This window comes from Lytechinus pictus, chromosome 3 (genome assembly GCF_037042905.1).
Source record: "Lytechinus pictus isolate F3 Inbred chromosome 3, Lp3.0, whole genome shotgun sequence".
NCBI lineage: Eukaryota > Metazoa > Echinodermata > Echinoidea > Temnopleuroida > Toxopneustidae > Lytechinus > Lytechinus pictus.
The window spans coordinates 9,622,228-9,642,167 of NC_087247.1; the positions used below are offsets into that span (position 1 = coordinate 9,622,228).

At 35.9% G+C, this 19,940-nt stretch overlaps 1 protein-coding gene across 1 annotated transcript; it reads left to right on the forward strand.

The window, feature by feature from the left end:
• Positions 1 to 147: 147 nt before the first annotated feature.
• LOC129257859 (uncharacterized) lies at positions 148 to 19,590 on the forward strand. Its single transcript, XM_054896283.2, has 5 exons — positions 148 to 200; positions 8,498 to 9,423; positions 9,953 to 10,051; positions 11,912 to 11,998; positions 17,906 to 19,590. The coding sequence occupies exons 2-5, from the start codon at positions 8,568 to 8,570 to the stop codon at positions 18,214 to 18,216; spliced, it is 1,353 nt and encodes a 450-aa protein (XP_054752258.2). The 5' UTR covers positions 148 to 200; positions 8,498 to 8,567; the 3' UTR covers positions 18,217 to 19,590.
• The last annotated feature ends 350 nt before the right edge of the window (positions 19,591 to 19,940 follow it).

Genomic DNA, 19,940 nt, shown 5'->3' on the forward strand with positions numbered 1-19,940 from the left:
ATAATGATACAACAGAAAATTGATCGAGGAAACAAAAAAATTAGAGCACAGTTTTGGGGAGGACTAAGAATACTGACTTGGACAGGAATACAGCTTGACAAAAATAAAAATTCACAATTCAAAACCAAAAAACATTTTCAATGTTACTAATAGTGCAATGCAAGAAACTTTCTACTCAATCACACATTCCAAAATTAAGGGTAAGTCCTTTTATTAAACACAAACATGTAGTTGATTTGCAATTGAACATATGTTTCTTGCAATGATCCATAATTATATTTTGTTCTCAAGCAACTCTGTTATATGTTATCTAATGTGCTGTAGGTTAAGTGCCATGTATGTTCACAATTTTTTTTTTCGAAAGGTATAATATATTTGTCCTTTTAAACGGTATTTGAATGTAGTTACGCCTTGTTTTTGTTTTCCACAGTAATTATTGCATATATGAACAGAAGTGAAATATTTGTTGTGAAGCACTGTATGAATGTTGTGTGATCATGGAGCTATGGTGTGATGGTATTATAATTAATTCATCATTTTTCTTATAAGACTGTAAACCTGGTGGATGTGAGGGAGTGGCCTGGATGAAAGGAAAGTGAGCATGTGTCCAATTACTGATTTGCATATGTTTAGACAATTTTGTTCGTAGATAAATATTTATGTGCATTCCCTATTCCAAGCAAAGAGTAAAGGAGAAGTCCACCCCACCAAAAAATTAATTTGAATTTAAAGAAAAATAAAGTATTGCAGAAAATTTCATTAAAACTATGATTCAAAATTCAAAAAATTACTATTTTGACATTGAGAAATTTGCCTAATTTTATAAAACAATTATATGCTCATCTTGGTCAATGTGCAAATTACAGAACCGATTATGTCACACGCACTCTAATTTCTTGTATATTTTTTTGTTTGATACATGTACATGACTTGTATATTTTATTTTAATTTTCATTAACAAATTTTGAGAGGGATTTTTTAGATCAAATTTGCTAAAATTTATATAATAAAAATGCAACAAAAATTTAAAAAGTAATGTGATGTGAGTGACATAATCAACTCTATTTGCATACCATTGTTTTGTGTATATAACTGTTTTGTGTTAAAAAAGGGAAATTTCTGTATTTATTCAAATAATTTTTTGTTGATGTGCACTTGACCTTAAACTCACTTCCCTTCCCACCCCTGCCCAAATAAGTGTAATCAAGAACTTGAAAATCAAAAGCAGTGATTAAGAAGAAGTAAGAATTAATCATAGTGCTATTAATAGCTCCATGATTTAATAAATACAGGCCTAAATAGAACTTCTCATGAAAGTAAAAAGAGAATAAAGCTGGGTAGGAACGATGAAGGAATATGATTTAAAGAAAAAGCATAAACATATCCCCATCACCCCCCCCCCCCAAAAAAAAAAAAAAAAAAAAAAAAAGACAGCCCGTGGGTTCGAACCAGGGTCCTTGCACACGTAAAAACATTGCGCTCACGCAAGTCGCCATCGATCTCTTCTATTCTACTTCCGTGTTTTTAAGCTATATAAAATGTTGTAAGTCTGTGCGCCGCTGTTGACCAATCAGAACGCGTCGGCAATTCTACAGCAATTACAATCATTTTGCGATGGACATTGCCGTGGTTTTTTGTGGTTCCTGACTTTGCTACATCATGAAATTTCATAATTCTTTTTCAGTCATAAAGAAGAATGTCTACGCTTTATATTTATTATAATGGCAATTTGATGCAAGTGGGATTTCGATGCAAATATGCGCTCTGTTTATTCACATATATTTCTTGAAAAAAATCATTTTTTCTAAGCTAAATATCGGTCTTCAAAATACATTAAATGTGCATTTTATTTAGCTGATCAGAAATTTCAAAGTTTTATCTATAAAATAAGACCAATTTTGTGAGGAATGAACGATTCTAAGAGCAAAAAACACCGATCGGAAAGTTCGTCTTCACAGCTCATTACGTATGCATAACCACGGACGGCTATGCATACCGCTGAATAAAATAGAGCACTTTCGGACGGGCTGCGGACTGACTGTACACCTGTATGTAGACTGGAAATCATGCATTGTGGAATTAACAAAAGGAAAAGTACTTATCTGTTATAAAGTGATGCCTTAATCATTTATTTCTTACACTGGCTCCTATATTTGAAATTTGTATTGTATTTTCAAAGGTTTCGTATTAGTGATAATAATATACTGTGCAACATTTGTACAACGCTTAATAATACTACAATGTTTCTAACTAGCACTGCATGCCATTTACCTACCTCAGCTGAGGGTTCGTATAGGCTCCACTACACTTCACTACTGCTCCACCTATCCGAACCCTCGGGGGACAATACTCGCTCTAAAAAAAAACAAAGACAAATTGTGGCATTTTTTGGTAACAAAGACAACATATCATGGCCTAAACATACATTCAGCTTACTCTACAGTTACTAAACTTACCATCGGACACAGACTCACTCCTTGCCCTTTCTTGAAAACGTCTCAAAATCGGTGATTTGAAGTCTGTTCTCGATTCATCACACATATTAAATTCTCTGCCGAATTGAAAATGGCAAAGGCAAATTGCGCATGTGCAGAGGTCTGCAGCAATTTTAGGTACAAATTTTCCTTGAATATGAACTGGCCACCTCCCAGCACCTATGTCATTTCATAGCTGATGCCTTTTTTTTCTAGTTGAAGGCATACTTTGCAGAGTATGCTTATCATTCACATACACATAATGATACAATAATATGATTTAATGATGATAGAAATTATAACTTTTATGGTATCCCATGTGTCATCAAATGAGTCCCATGTACATTGCACCAACCCCTTTATTTCCATGAGTAGGATTTTTGATTGAAGTAGTTGATTCTCAAAATAAAAGTCGCAGAAAAACAAAACTGAATTATTAGTATACGGTGTTAATCTACTAGACCATTACAAAAATGGCGCACGTATGTCGCTGTGCTGTGCTGTATTCTGGTGTATTATGAGCATACATCATCAATGCCTTTTGGTCAAGGACTCAAGGTGATGATGAGATTTGTCAAAATTATACTTGGTGAAAAACAAAGGCTGCACATCTCTCTTTCATATAAGTTTTTATGATAGCCAGGTTAGGATTTCTTCTTTATTTTGAGGATACATGTAGATGTGGTTGTGAGTTCAAACACCTGCTGCGTCAGACTAAAAAAACGTTAAAAGGTGGGAGTTGCTGCTACCCTGTTTGGCATTCAATGATTCAATGGATAGAGCTACGTCAATCTGGTGCTGCACAGTGGCTGCTGGGCTCAAGATCAATAGGGCAAAACAATTTTTCAGAGTATTTCTGTTTCGAACAATAAATAATGGATTTTCATTTTTGTCTCACCTGCATAGCAGAGCAAGACTATAGGCGCTGCTTTTCCGACAGCGACGGCGGCGGCGGCGTTGTCAACATTGAAATCTTAACCAAGGTTAAGTTTTTGAAATGTCATCATAACTTAGAAAGTATATGGACCTAGTTCATGAAACTTGGACATATAGGAAATCAAGTATTACTGAACACCTTGCCTTAGTTGCAGGTCACATGACCAAGGTCAAAGGTCATTCATGGTCAATGGACTTGGACCATGTTGGGGGAATCAAAGTTTCATCGAAATCTTAACCAAGGTTAAGTTTTTATATTTCGTCATAAAATTGTATGGATCTAGGTCATGAAACATGGACATACAGATAAGAGTGTATCACTAAACATCCTGCCTGAGTTCTGGGTCACACGACCAAGGTCAAAGGTCGTTCACGGTCAATGAACTTTGGTCCTGTTGGGGGTAATTGTGGTATTGCCATCATAACTTTTAAAGTTTATGGATCTAGTTCGTGAAACTTGAACATAAGAGCAATCAAGTATCACTAAACATCCTGTGCAAGTTTCAGGTCACATGACTAAGGTCAAAGGTCATAAAGGTTCAACAAACTTTGGTCATGTTGGGAGTATTATAATGTAGTATTGCTATCATAACCTTGAAAGTTAATGGATCTAGTTCCTAAAACGTAAGAGTAATCAAGTATCATTGAACATCCTGCGTGAGTTTTAGGTCACATAGCCATGGTAAAAGGTCATTTGGCCATGTTGGGGGTATTGTTGAATTGCCATTATAACTGAAAGTTTATTGATCTTATTCATGAAACAAGGACAAAGGGTAATCAAGTATCACTTATTGTTTTGTCCTAGGTCACAAGATCAAGGTCAAAGGTCATATATGGTAAATGAATAGTGTTTTATTATCATGTGAATGGTGTTTTTTGTAAATAATTATTCAGTAGTTGTTTTCCAAGTCAGCACTGCTGCTACATATTGAATCACATATTGCAGGCGAGACTGCCAGAGGCATTCCACATGTTAGAATAATTACATTACATTTACAAAAAGATTGTATTTGTCATGTGAAACTGCAAAGCATGTTTCTTCTCATCTTATGTGGAAAATAAAGATGTGGTATAATGTCTAGTGTAGTAGATAAATTCTATAGAAATTATAAACATACACGTGTATATTTGGTAAAAACTAACAATGCAATTTGGGCTATGTTCCAATTTAATAGAAAAAGTGAGGAAATTTCATGGATAGCCCCATGGATGGTGTGCATCATGCAAATTGCACAAATTGTTTGCTGCCACCTTTTGGTGGAAAGTATTACACTGTATACTTTGATTTTATGTCCATACAGGTATTTTTGCATGACTAAATCTTTGCTTGCTGGATTAGTTGTACAGGAGGGATAGAAAAAACACAATTGGCCCCAAAATTGATTAGTAACAGATGCATGTACATCAGTGATGTTTTCTGATGCTTTTTGAGTAATTTTTGAATGTGTTCTGTTTGTGAAAAGTAGACTGTAGTCACAATTGTGTTCATTTTGTACTTGTGGACACAAGAGGGCACAGGTGCGCAGTGTAACCAAAGCACTGTATACATAGCATGCAGAGTTGGAGCCACTTCACCAACCGATCCCAACCAAATAACAATCTATCCCCCTCATTTTGCCACAGTGCCAATGTTCATACATGTAGTTTAGGGCGATTCCACACTAGAACTTCAAAATTATCGGAAATTTCAACATGCTTTCAATAAGTCATAAGTAGTGTAATATTTTACTATGATACCTAAATTTTATGAAAATTATGAGTTTTAACCAAAAGTGAAATCAGATATAGTTTTTTGGTGGAAGAATAATGGAATTTTCAATTTTTAATAATTTTGCTAATTAAATAGTCAAGTACAAACACTGCCTGAAACAATTATTGGCAAAGCACGAGAAGATTGAAAATATTGCACGTCAATGGAATAATGTATCATTGATGGTTCCAAATGATATCTACAACATTTTCATGATCCATAATAGGGGCAGCCCTGATTTTTCCGAACCTATTTTTGGCAATGTCCCGTACGACACATAAAGATGCAAAAGTTTGTCCTACAATTTTATTTTTGATGATGCAATTTCACAATATCAGTTTCTCTTTCTTTGACCCATGGGTGATCGATTTATCCCATAAGGATCTAATCACAGCCCTTCATTTTTCAATAATTGTCCTATTAAAAGTTGTCCCGTACGAAACAGTGTGTGTCGTACGGGACATGTCCCGTACGACACACAATATATAATGCATTTAATTGCAGGATTTTGATTCAGAAACTGTAAATAGTAGGCCTATTTTAATTCAAGTAATTGATTGGACATAAAGTGAACTGAAAAAAATACTTTTTTTTATCTCCATAGAACATGAAATAGGTGATTCTAACCATTTAATTGATGTCATAGTGTAGGTGTATTCTTTTGGGAATCCCTGCAGCTAAACTGGTGATTTTCACTGGTCAGAGCAGGTTAATTTCTTTGTCACTGAGCATGAAAAGAAAACCTTTATAATTGATTCACCCTAGCCTGGAAGATGACTTCCTCTTGCATGGAATTATTATAAGATGTAAAAAAATTACATATCAATCAACTATTTGGACTTCCCTTGATGATCACTAATTTTTTTATATACAGTATTGAAACTCCTACTTTTTTCAAGTTGTAAATAAAAATCTGGAAAATAAGACAAACCATATGGTTTCATGAAATGCAGAAAGGTTTGAAAAAGTAGAACCGCATTTCTTTAGAAAAAAATATTTTGTGGAATTATAATTGACAGTTGTGACATATATCATGTATGTATACATTTTATATGAAAAATTATAATATTGTAACCCCATAATTTACAGTTTCATTCATTCATTGTTTAAATAGTGTATTGGAAATCAAATAATTTACTAAAATATAACTTCACACAAAACCTCAAGTTCTTCAGCTTGGAAAAAATGCTGCGAACCCTTGTACATTTCCCATCATGAAAAAAATGATAACATATTGCTCCCGATTGTATATTGAGGTTACTTAATTATATTGTCCTGAATGACTACTTATTAAAAGACTTTTCATTAAAAAGGAAGAATTTAGGGGCAATGCTCCCCTTCTAATTGATAAAAGTTCATTGTTTTATTCAGACTGCCCAGTACAACACGCAAGTGCCTGTACAACACACAAGTGCCTGTACAACACACAAGTGTCCCGTACGACACAGAAGTGTCCCGTATGACACAGAAGTGTCCCGTACGACACAGAAGTGTCCCGTACGACACACAAGTGTCCTGTACGACACATTATTTTGTTTATGATATATTGACAGAAATATTCAGCCAATTGCGGTTTCTAACATAATGAATGTCTTTAGTTTGATAGGACTTTCATTATCATCAGCCAAATAAAGTGATTGAAGAAGTCAAAGAGACATAAAGTAAGAAAGTTTGGCTTCAATTTAGAGGTGTCCCGTACGACACATTTTGAGTGTCCCGTACGCCACAATGTTCTCGAAAATTGTAATTTGCTTTATTTATTCATGAATGTTTATTTTGCTTTCTTTCATAGATGTGTTTGTTCTTGGGTAATTGAATATCAATTTGAGTTCAGTTTCTACGAAAATTATCCGTCCAACTCACAGACTTTAGAGTACAAACTTGAGATTTCGAAAAAAGCCACTTTTTCTGCGTCCGTACGACACATTACTATTTTAAATCTGTATTATACAGGATGTGAATCCAAGTCATGTTAAGTCTTGAATTTTCTAACACTCTGGTAGTACTTGATGATCACCTTTAGTTACTGGAATATTTTTTGTTTTTCTTGTCAAAAAACTGTAAAATGTTCTCTAAATGTCCCGTACGACACGTATGGAATCACCCTTTAAATGAATAAAAATAGAAACTTATGAATGACAGTCCTGGCCAGCATATCAAATTGGTTTTGAACCCTGGTCGATGGAAAGTACCAATTGAGCTAGATCACAGTTTCACATACACTTCAAGTTTAATTGCCTCTGTTATTCTAATGCAAAACTGTGTTCATGTTCAATCAACCCCTTCCCATTCCCCCCTCCCCCCCAAAAAAAAAGGGATGGATTTTACATGTATGTTTCTTTTTATTCAATATTGTTTTCCTATTTGAATTGTTAATCACAGCCACAACTTGAACATATTTCAAATAAAAGTAAATTTGGTGATGTTATTTTTTTTCTGTAAAAATACAAACACACACATATACACACAGAGGGTCCCCAGTGTGTAAACTAGTTCTTTGGCAAAGCTCCAGAGGGCAGGCATGGATTGTTTTCCTAGTAAATTTGGCCATGATGTAATCACTTGTTTTGAAGATATAAAGGTGAAACTGACCTGGGAATTGAAACAAAGGGCTGGCTGACTTTCTCTCTGTTCTCTCTCTCTCTCTCTCACTTTTGCTTTCTCATCTCATCTTTTTCCTCTCTCTCCCACAGTCATACACACTCTTTCTCTCACTTTCCATTCTTTTAATTCTTCAACCTCTTGCGTCAAAGAATCTGTTTAAATTATCCTTCCTATCTGTTTCTTCCTTCTCCCCTGTTCTTGTGTCACCCCAAAGGTGCCTTTAGTACATGTATTATTCAACTCACTTATTCAACTAAGCCAGTGTATCAGACTCAGGGATACTTTCAAATCAAAAAGAGGAGGGAAAGTCCTTCAGTCATAATTTTCATCTCTTCTCTTCATGTAAAATGCCTTATAAGTATTTTAGATTTTTAATTGTAGGCCTACTGTGAAAAAGTGCACTATCAGATGTGTAACCTTGAATGTTTTGTTGTTGTTTCTTTTAATACTTTTGTAAAGTTGATCATTTTCAAACATAACAATGCTTGACATGTTCAAAACAGTCTGGGCAAGTCCAGATGCACCTTATTGGCAGCTTCCTGCCAATCATAACAAGGGTCGATAGTTCAGGAGAAACGAGAGAGTTTTGACAAATTTAGAATATGTGGAAAGTGTGTCGTCACTTTGGTTCACTCTAACCTGTAATTGCCGTTTGCTGCATGTGGTTATCGGGTTACTGAAGTTCATTCTGTGTTTCTTAACAGTTTATTTGATATCCAATTTATTTACTTAGGAGTCATTTTGGACAGACTTGGCAAGAGCACGCCCATAGTCATCAAGACCCTTGCTTCAGGATACCAAAGATGGATGATGCAGGAGATGTGGTGTTTCAACAAAATGAAATCAATGGCAACTATGCCATTCCTCACCACCCTTGCCAATCCTACGGTGAAGATGAAGTAGATTCCTCCAGGGTGCTGCTACCTAGATGTGAGGATGAAGCCGATGGCACTTCCTTGAAGACTTTATCTTGCCCCATTATCTCCAACCATGACAGGCAAGGGAAGACCAGAAATGATGATGATGATGGCTACTGTTCTCAAGATCAGATGCATGCTTTGATAACTGACTCCGAGAAGCACAGGTTTGCCACTGTTCCTGAAGACGAAGAATCTGCTTTGAACAACAATATCTTCTCCTCTTTGGACCCGAACTTCCCAGGAGATGCCACTGGGAAAGTACTTGGTGTAACCATGCCTCCAAATTACATTGTGAGATCAAACGAAAGGAGGACTTCTTTTAGTCCAAATAAAAATGTAAATTGCCAGCAGCGGCTTGACAATGCAAGAAGTCATGTTGGTGTTCAGGTTAGAGCGATGGGATCAAGACTTTCCTTGGAGGACAGCGAACCTAAAAACACAAATACTTCATACTTGCCTTATTCAGAGTCAGTAGTAAATGATAGCTTGGTCGAACGTTGTAGGAAGGTTACCTCTCCAGGAAGTGGGTATGATCAGAAGACATCAAGAGGCTTGAAAAGGAAGTGCGATGATGAAGCCGTGGAACCTTCAGATGAGGCAGGTGTTTCCTTATCTCCTCGAAAACGTAAAGAAAGAGATGAAGACGATGGTGGTGGGGATATGACATCTACTTCGTCGGCTGAACCAGATACCAAGAAGTTGAGAACAGCATCAGTTGTGCCAAGACAATATCCACAAGGTAAAATCCATCTCAGGTTGTTTGCTAATCGTTTTTAACAATAGATGTGATGCTCATATTTTGCTACATGTACATGTATGTTCTGTATACTGTAATTAATATTTCATAGTCTGAATAAAGTAGCCACCTGCTCAAAATATTTGATAGGAATTGTTCTCTAATACTATACATGCATGGATCTGCCAAGGCTTATAGCCAAAAGAATCTGCCCTACCTGCTGATAAGACTATTATCACTCACATCATTTAATAGAAAAACAAGAGCAAATACCTGTTGGGGGGCTTTTGGTCCTTATAATTTTGGTTGATTTTGTTTTAAGATTTTGTATCCAATACTAATGCCATATGGCGCTTTTGTAAATCACAAGTGCTCTTCTTACAATGTATAAGAAACTGCTTTTAGCCCCTGTTGCTCTAAATAGTATTGTGAATTGTAAATGAAATGAGGTGCATGCATCAGAATGCATATCATGATAGCTGTATTGCAAATTCAAATTTGATTCTTTTTTCTCTTTTTTTTTTATGTGTAGCTCCTCAGATGAGGCAGGAGCCCAGATTGAAGAACTCCTACGACATCCAAGGCCAGGCCAACTGGGTGGTGGAGCAACCGCAACACTGCACCTTTCATAGTAAGTCTTGAGGCCATCGTCTGTTCCATTGAGCATGTGTGGTCAAGATGGTCAAAAACATAATTAATTCTTTAAAAATATCTTTGAAAAACATAATTAATTTCTAATATCTTTCTGTGCAGCCACAGTTACTTGTGTTCAGCAATGCCATCTTTTTAAAAAACAATACATTCAGATATTGCAGAGAACAAGAAGAACATTAATTTTAAGGATACGTTTCAATGGGATTTTCTTAATGTGTACATGTATTGGTGCCTTTTGAGCTTGTAGCCAGTGAAATTGTGGTAAAACACATTTGCGGCTTGATGGGAATTCTTGGTCTCGATATTTTGACTGTTATTAAATAAGATAACAATATCTTTCTCAGATCAATTCTTTTTAAAATAATAATCTTGGTCATAAATTCTCCTTTTGTCTCCACAATTACTGCATTTCAATTTAATCTCAAACCCACTCAACCAATTTTTAGTTGTCAGTTGGACCTCAGTGCTGTTCAATTGTTTTACATTCAATTGATTGTAATTGATGTCGTAGAGATGATCCGTTTAATCTGAAAATGACTAATCCAGAAAAAAAAGTCATCAAATATTCTGGCAGTCCACTGAAAAAGAGAGGATATGTTTGTGTTACCGGTACTGAGTATTTAGAATTTATTTGATTACTTTGATTGTAAATTAAAGTACTCTTGAGGAAACCTTTTCTGGCTCTCAAACACCAGTCGGCTGAAAATAGGACACAACAGTGATAAACATATCCATCATTATGGTATAAGAGCGGTGATGTCACATTTCTGACATTTTGATGGGTGCTCTGTTGGATGGCATCCAAAGCTAAACAGAGCACTTCCTCTGTGGCTTTTTGGCTCGGAGCCCAGAAACTACTATACAGGAAACGTTGTGATATATGGATGGCCCAGGTGTGATTGTTATGAACATTTATTCAACCTATCTCTGCCTTTGTTTATACTGCTTGTAGTGGAATTTCTGTGACCTTAATTCATTAGTTGCTGTATCTCCCTGTATATTTTCGCTCTGTCTCTTTTTGTCTCTCCCTCTATATCTCTCTATCTCTCCTCCTCTCTCCCCTTCTCTCCCAATATTTTCCCTTCCTTGCGAATGAATGTGCATCATCATATTTATTCATCTCCCTTGTTTATATTTATTGTAACAGCTTCACGAACCCATGTAGTCTGGAGCTACCTGCATTAGATTTTCAATTAATTTCTGTTAGGCTTTACAAATATTCCTTCATCGAAATGTGTTTATCATCTTTATAGTTCTGTTTCATCACTTCCAACACATATGTCTTGCCCACTGGAGATAGCAAGAAAAGGGGGAATAAACAAATGCCTTGTTTTTCTTTTCTCCCATCATTATAAACAATGTTGTCTTACAAAACATTAATCTTCATGTTAAGCATTACATGGTTGAATGTTTGAAAGCATATATTCTTCCCTTACTTGTTTGTTTACATTACATTTTAATCCGTTGTCAGGACATGTCTACATTACTATTTTAACTTCAGTCCCCCCCCCCTCTCTCTCTCTCTCTCTCTCTGCTTTACACTCCATTTCAATATTTCACATAATTTTCATTCATCCCTATGGTGTTTTTACAACTATTTTTGATGAGGCCATTTGGAAGTGTATATATTCTGTTGCTGAATGTAGTAATATGAGCATCCTTAGCCTGAGTACATGTATGTACTGTGAATTCATCTTAAATATTGTACATTGTTGTATTTTTTTGGTCATCATTGCAGATATTATATCATAATCTGTGTTATTATTTATAGCAGTAATAGTACCATCAGTAATTGGATTGTAATATGATGCATATTTGTCTTTGAATCATTTTTTAGTATACCAACATCAAGGCTCATCATCAGGGGGCCCTCCTCAACAGCATCCAGTGGAGTGGGCAGGAATGAACATTCGTCAAGTGCAAGGTAGGTGTTTATCAGAAGTTAAGACCACAAGGAGGACTCGTATTCTGAACATCATGATCATAGTTTCAAATACGTGGTCTTGATAGCATTTACAAGTTAATTTAGGCTGCAGTTTCGCTAATGTTCTTTTTTTTTTAGCCCTGGATGGGGCGTTTCACATAAAATTAATGAGTCGCACTTAACTCTTACTCTGCCAGGCCCAATACCCCTCTACTGCCAGGGATATTTGAGGGAATCCTAAATTGACCGAAACATGAGCAGCGACTGATTTTAAAACGGTCATAATTCTTTACCCGTACGTTGTATAATGAAACCTTCTACACATGAAATGATGCATGGTTCATGGGCTTCATGGTCGTGTTATTATCTTTCATATTCGTGTTTGGAAAAATGGAGAAAAGATGTAATATTTTACATCGTTTTTTTTCAATAAGTAAAAACCTAGAAAATTATGATTTCATGAACATTTCAAAGAGTAAATAACCTGAGGAATTGTAGAGATACCAATAAATTAAGAAGATAAAATGAAAGTTCAATGTTTACGGTACCCTTTCAAATGACGTATCTATTGATGAAATTGAACAAACAGAAATAACGAAAAATAATGCTCTGTTGAATGAAATACTATTTTGCTATTCAAGTTATTTCCTCTGAAGTACGAGAGAGTATATATACACACGGAATTGAAAGCGACCTGTTCCAAAAAAGGGCAATGTCGTCGATCAAGTGACCAATCACAGCACAGCTGCGATCCCACGCAAACACACACAATAATATATTAGAGCCATGTATCTTCAAAGTGCGGCCAACCGTACCCTTTCATTCGTGTAGTCTTCAAAATAAGACCCTGTAATTTTTTTATTCGTAGTGTAACAAACAAAGTTATTGCCAGTCAGGAGACAAAATATAAAAGAACTAAAGATGATATATTGAAATATAGATAAAGAGGGGTCGGACAGATTCAATACTTACAAGTTTTGGGTATAAAATCCCACAAAATAATATGGGCGTTCTTGGCAAAGTGCACAGAAGTAAGAAAATTTTTTTTCATTTTTCGTGAATCAAAGAAGAGGAAATGCAGATCAGTTACAAACAAAAAAATCAATACAAATTTTTAAAAAGAAAATAGGCCTACATGTATTTGTTCTGTATTACTGGCCTGACCAAAGTAGCCACCTGTTAACATTCTACGCGACTACATTCTTTTGTTCATGCCACCAAGTCATGAACAATAGATGCCCAGACTCTCTTTCATGAGGAATCTCTAATCCGCGCTACCTCCTGACCTATTATCGAGGAGAGTAATTTAGCACAGGATGTTCATAGAAATCGGGGCTCACGCGCGTCTTTTGATTTGACTTTTGAATACTTTCAAAGGTTCCGGTATTTATTTCTTTTTACATTTTGCTTTTTCATGGGTGACCCAGGTAAAGAGAAAACAATTTGCCCCCCTACAGAAAAATCCTGCATCCGCCCAGAGCCTCCCCAGCTCGTAGCACTATCCATGGTAAAAAAAATAATTTGTTCAGATAACATAATGTACAATAATATGCGTGGTATATTAAAAGAAATGTAATATTCAACCGGTTATCGTCGTTATCATTTTCATTTCTACTCTCTCAAGTCGTTTTAAAATCCCCTTGATAGTAACATCAATGATGCAGCAACTAACAGGTCGGTCTGATCGGTTTTGTTAATGTATCCCTTTCTTTCTTTTCCTCAAAACATCTGATATTACTGTGTATACTCCGTTTACTTTTTCTCTGACCAATGGTTTGATTTAGCAAAGGAAAAACATCCACCTTGAAAAAAAAAAAATCTTGAGACGAATAAAGCAGTATTATCGGCCGTTTTAATTATCACATTTTTTTTTTTTTGCTTCTTCCTATTTTATTCGAGGAGAATATTGAACAAATCATATTTTTGTAGGAAGTTTGAATATGATATTGATAAGCATAACAATGTCAATCATTCTTTTTTTATATAATGGTTTGGGCTATAAGGACACAAACAAATATGAACCGTTATTTACCTGATCTTAAAGGAGAAATATATTGATTATGAATATGGCCTTATTATATATGAGTGGAGAGGTAATGATGTGAGGATTACCATTAGGTCATTCAAAAATAACGAAAATAATACATAAGGTGGAAATCGCCAATTAAAAAGCGCTAAAATGCCTCTCCGAAATATGCCTCGCATCGGTCTCTGAATTGACTCGAATTTGATGACGTCACTGTCTGTACGAGAGGCGTGCTTGGCTCTCCCACGTCAAGCTCCACTTGCATGCAAAACCTGTTGCGAGGGTACGCTTTCTCCACACTGACACTGAATACTTCGATCATGAAATGAAAGAAAACCCAGAAGTTTATCTAGATTTGGATTTTCAAATTGATGATTATGCAGATGAAGAGAATGATGATAAAGTTTCTAACTCTAGAAAAAAAAAGTGACGTAGATGGTGGTAAATTAAGGGAATTACGCCGGTGATGATGAGTAGGACAATTCAACTTGCAAGCCGATTCGCTACCAACGCATGCAGCTGCTAGCTGCACCGCGGGTCAAATCCATGAAAATTAATTCCATGCAGCATGACCACATCCAGACAGAGTCTCTTTCCTCTATCAACAACATAATGAGAAGGAAAATAATAAAATAACTGTACTTACAAATAAGTGAATATATCCGAACCTAGGCTGAAGGTAAATCAACTCAAGGAATAGCAGCAGACGATATGCACCGACGATGAATTTCACGTGGCTGGAATAGATTGTCACTCGTTCTGTTAGATAAAATGTATATCTCATTATTTTGACTAAATTACGAAACTCGGAGAATTAGTATTCTACATAAAAATTAAGTAACACGTGGTACTATTTTTTGAATTACGATAAAATATTTTTGAAGCAAAGAAATTGAAGTAAATTAAAATAAGATATAAAGGATCATCCACTTAGCCGCATGCGATTGTAAACAAACAATCAAAAGCACATGGCCAGCTTGCTCCACTGAACTGAAAATATGTATTTTCAGTTCAGTGGCTTGCTCGCCCATAGAGTTGGATAAAGCGTAGCTTTATCCAACTCTATGTGCTCGCCTTGCTGATTGTTTACAATCGAATGCGAGCTAGGCGGATGATCTTTTATATCTAATTTTAATTCACCTCATTTTCTTTGCTTCAAAAAGGTTTTATCGTAATTCAAAAAATATAGTACCAGGTGTTACTTAATTTTTATGTAGAATACTAATTCTCCGAGTTTCGTAATTTAGTCAAAATAATGAGATAGAAATTTTATCTAACAGAACGAGTGACAATCTCCCAGCCACGTGAAATTCATCGTCGGTGCATATCGTCTGCTGTTATTCCTTGAGTTGATTTACCTTCAGCCTAGGTTCAGATATATTCACTTGTTTGTAAGTACAGTTATATCATTATTTTCATTCTCATTATGCTGTTGATAGAAGAAAGAGACTCTGTCTGGATGTGGTCGTGATGGAATTCATTTTCATGGATTTGACCCGCGGAGCAGCTATCAGCTGCATGTGTGTTGGTAGCGAATCGGCATGCAAGTTGAATTATCCGACTCATAATCACCGGCGTAATTCCCCTAATGTTTACCTCTATCCACGTCACTTTGTTTTTCTAGAGCTAGAAACTTCATCATCATTCTCTTCATCTTCATAATCATCAATTTGAAAATCCAAATCTAGATAAACTTCTGGGTTTTCTTTCATTTCGGGATCGAAGTATTCAGTGACAATGTAGAGAAAACGTACCCTCGCAACAGGTTTTGCATGCAAGTGGAGCTTCACGTTGGAGAGCCAATCACGCCTCTCGTACAGAAAGTGACGTCATAAAAAATCCCCAATTTCGCGGACGTAATTCTGCGTGTTTGAAGCATTCAGAGAGAGAACTTTAAACTATCAATTAACTGAGTTCCATCGGTCTCCATGATAAATGATTTACACCATCGTGTTCTCCTTATTTCCTCCTTTAATTTGATATATGATTCTCCATTTTTACGATTTTCAATATAGTTCTACTTTAAGTTTATGAAGAGAGAGTTTGGCTGCAGAAGGAATGCAATTGATATGATTACAACAATTATTTTTTAATAATAATCATGATGATGATGATGATTCTGATGGCAATAACATTAATAATAATAAAAAGAAGGTGAAGGAGAAGAATAATGATAATAATGATAATAATAATAATATTGATTACGATAATAGTAATACTGATAATGATAATAATAATAATAAATGAATAAATAGATAATGAGTGTGATGATTGCAGTGCGACGAGAGTTGGAAATGACAGCCTTCTTTACTCATATATTTATAATGAGAACAATTTTGTGAGAATGCTAAAAAAACAAAGTATAAGACCTTTACCCCCGCCCCCCCCCCTCCCCCAAAAAATCTCCCCCAAACCGTGCACATTTGCAGGCAGAAAAAATGCCTTGACACAAGAATACTACCGTACCTGCCTGCAAAAAGACCCGATCGTTCATGAATATTCATAAAACAATAGCGAATGGGCGAGAAGCGTTGAGTGAGAGACATCGTACCACTCTGTCATTGGTCAATTCCGAGCTGAATGCCTTTGCTCTGCCCAAAGAAGTACGTGTATTGCTACACACGTCCTTTATATCACACGTGTCTATAGGGGAAATCTTGATTCAGATCGCGGCAATATCCGAAATCAACTCTTCAAAATAATGATGCAAAAATGCCATTTTACTAAAAAAATGTTTATGTAAACCACTATTTTTATATGACAAAATCGATTGTGAATTCCTTGCCAATATAAAAACATAAAAACACAGAATATGGTGTTGATTTTCTGGCTGTAAAATTGGTTAAACAAAAAAGTTACTTGGGCAACTATAGGTGCCAATGGCACTAGAGGGCTATGGGCAACTATAGCTGCCAATGGCTCTTAAAGAGTTAAATGCTGACGCGCAATCTTAATGATAAATATGCAGTAGCGCGCATCCTCATGGCATGATCTGACCAGTGCGGTCATGCCTTTTATAACGCACACAACTAGGCATTTAAAAGCGACTCTAAGTCATACTTAAATCTTTGTGAAACACCTCCCAGAAGTATGTGTACGGAGATAACAGCCTGTGTGGTCTTGCCAAACCAGTATTGTTGTCCTGTCCGCAGGCTTGATGATTCCCTGTTGATAATCATCTTTCATCATGGAAAATATATTTACATCTTGATTTGTATTGATTGTATGATTATGTTATTATATGCAAATGTCATTGTAAATTCTACCATTTCATTTTGTTCAATTGGAAATGAAAATAAACAAATTTTAAATCTGCCACACTCTACCAATGAGTAGTGATAAGTGGATAAATATCAGGAATTGATTTCTTGACATGCTAGACCACCAAAGTGGCCTTAACAATTATTTGGCAAAATAATTGAGGAGTGTAGTTATATGTATATATTCACATATGTCATTGATATACAAGAAAACCTGCAATAACTCTCTTCATGATAGTGGTTTACACTGAGAGATGATACATATCTTGAAATAAATACATTGCCATTGAATTTATTTACCGGGTACGTAATAACCCGGCGCTAATGTTCTTTGGCAAGGCACTTTTCCACGTTTGTCACTCTCCACCCAGGTGTTAAATGGGTACCCAGTAGGATGTGAACGTCAATGTGATTATAATATTGGCACTTGTGCATCGATAAATGGTTGCCTGGCCGGGATACTCCCCAGGGAGTGGGGATGGTGCACTTTATGTGTGGAACAGTGGGGGATCCTATGACCGGGGTAATAACAATAATAATGTAAAACGCTTAGAAATTGTATGAAGCGCTATATAAATGTAACTACTACTATTATTATTAATTTTCTTGTTTGCTTGATAGATGAGGATCTCAAAGCAGCATTTGAGGCATCGTCGAAGGCTATCTCGGTGGCTTTCACCTGGAAGAGATTCGCCCGGAAACTCCCCGTCTCCCGGAGCCCCTCCCTGGAGAAGGAGCTGAGCTCCCTTGAATCGTGTGCTGGATCCAATCAGGACAAGGCCATGGCTGTGCTACTTCGATGGTGGAGGGAAGAGAACGGATGCCGGTGCGATGACGAGGTGAAGGCCAGGCTGAGGGAAGGACTGGAGGATTGCGGATTGAAACGAGTGGTCAAGGATCTAGATCGCATCTTCAAGAAAGGTGGACAGTAACGTGCGGTAGGGTCACTGGTCACTGAACTTCAATCCTTCCATGGTCTCATCTTATAAGCTATAGATTGAAGGTGCAATTTAGTTCCGATCATGTGATCTTCATGTTGAAAATGTTTCGAAGCATTGGAAAAGTTAGATTATTTAAACATAAATTCAGGTGTCTTGTATGAGAATTTGAGGCTTATTTAGAAGGTCAGTACTTATGCAGTCTCCTGAAAAGGGTAATGGCATTTAGTTTACGGAAATCGGTGTGCAGGGCCACACATGAAGCTGGTAGAAACGTGCAACCCAAATTTCAAGTCATCATTCTAAATGTGTGGGCATTCGAGGATGTCCTCTTCTACTATGCAGAATATCCTTTTATTCTTTTGAAATGATGTGAAAAGAATGAAAAACTCGGATCACATTTCTCAGAAATGAACTTCATTTGAAATGATTTGTGATTTGGTTCATCAGTCTTTCATGACCTACATGCACCTATTCAAAGAATGAGCTTATTTTGAAATATTCAAATTCAAATTTAATTATTTCACTTCCATCAAACAAAAACAAATTGTATACCATATATAAACATAAATATTTAATGTCTTCCAAATAGCAATTGATTTACCAGGATGATTGACTAAAAAAATTTGAAATACAAAAAAGGCTAATAAATCCATGTCAAAGTGTTACGAATTTGTAATATTGTGCCATAAATGGTTTTTATCAACGGCTAATTTGCTAGAGTGTTTTATTATTCTTGCATAAAATCATAAGAATTTTTGAGAATTCATACTGCAAAGGCAAGCAAATTTTTCTTTTTATGTAAATTCAAATTCTCCGGTAAAGGTTTAATAGCTCTTTCTAGTTAGTGCAAATTGAAACAACAATCTGCCCAAAGTTTGATGACATCACGCATTTTAACTCATGATGCACTGGCGGATCGGGGGGGGGGGGGGGGGGGGGGGGAGGGGCAAAGCCGGCCCGTGCCCCCCTTTTGAGAGGCACAATTAAAATTTGAAATGTGAAAATGCTGTTAAAACAGAAGTGTGCCCCCCCCCTTTGAAAGTGAACGAAATGCCCTTAATTTCTTGTTAAAAACTTTTTTTTTTGCTTGTCAAATTTTTTCTCGTGAAAATGTGCCCCCCCCCCCCCCCCTTTTGGAAAATCCTGGATCCACCCCTGTCATGATTTAATAATAAAATTACATTATCGATCATATGACAGGAGGCATGATATAATAAAATCATTATGATGTCATTAATTGGTCTGCACAACGTTGTACTCTATTTTAGACTCGAAAGCATATTATGCACATCTAGTAGCATAAATGGTAAGATTTGACCAATCATAACTAAACACTAAAGAATGTTGCTGGGTTTTTGTATCTGTAAAAAAAAAAACAGTAAAAGGCTTTAAAAGCTTAATATTTAAAGATTTTTCACACCCTCCCTCTTGTCAAGAGACAAGAAAAAAAAACTTCTTTGTAAAAAGAAAGGCAGCATACGATAGTAGTAGAATTTGATATTTTCATAGAATACTTTGAAAAATGAATGACAGGAACACTCATTTTTAATATCATTGAATATTAAAATTAACGGCTTATCTTATCAAAGTTCATCTTATTCGTGATTGACAACTGCTGTATTTATGTGCATAGCATATTTTAACTTTGTAAATATTTGACAATGATTTTACTATGTACATTTTTTATCGAAAGTAGAATAATGAATGCCAAAGTG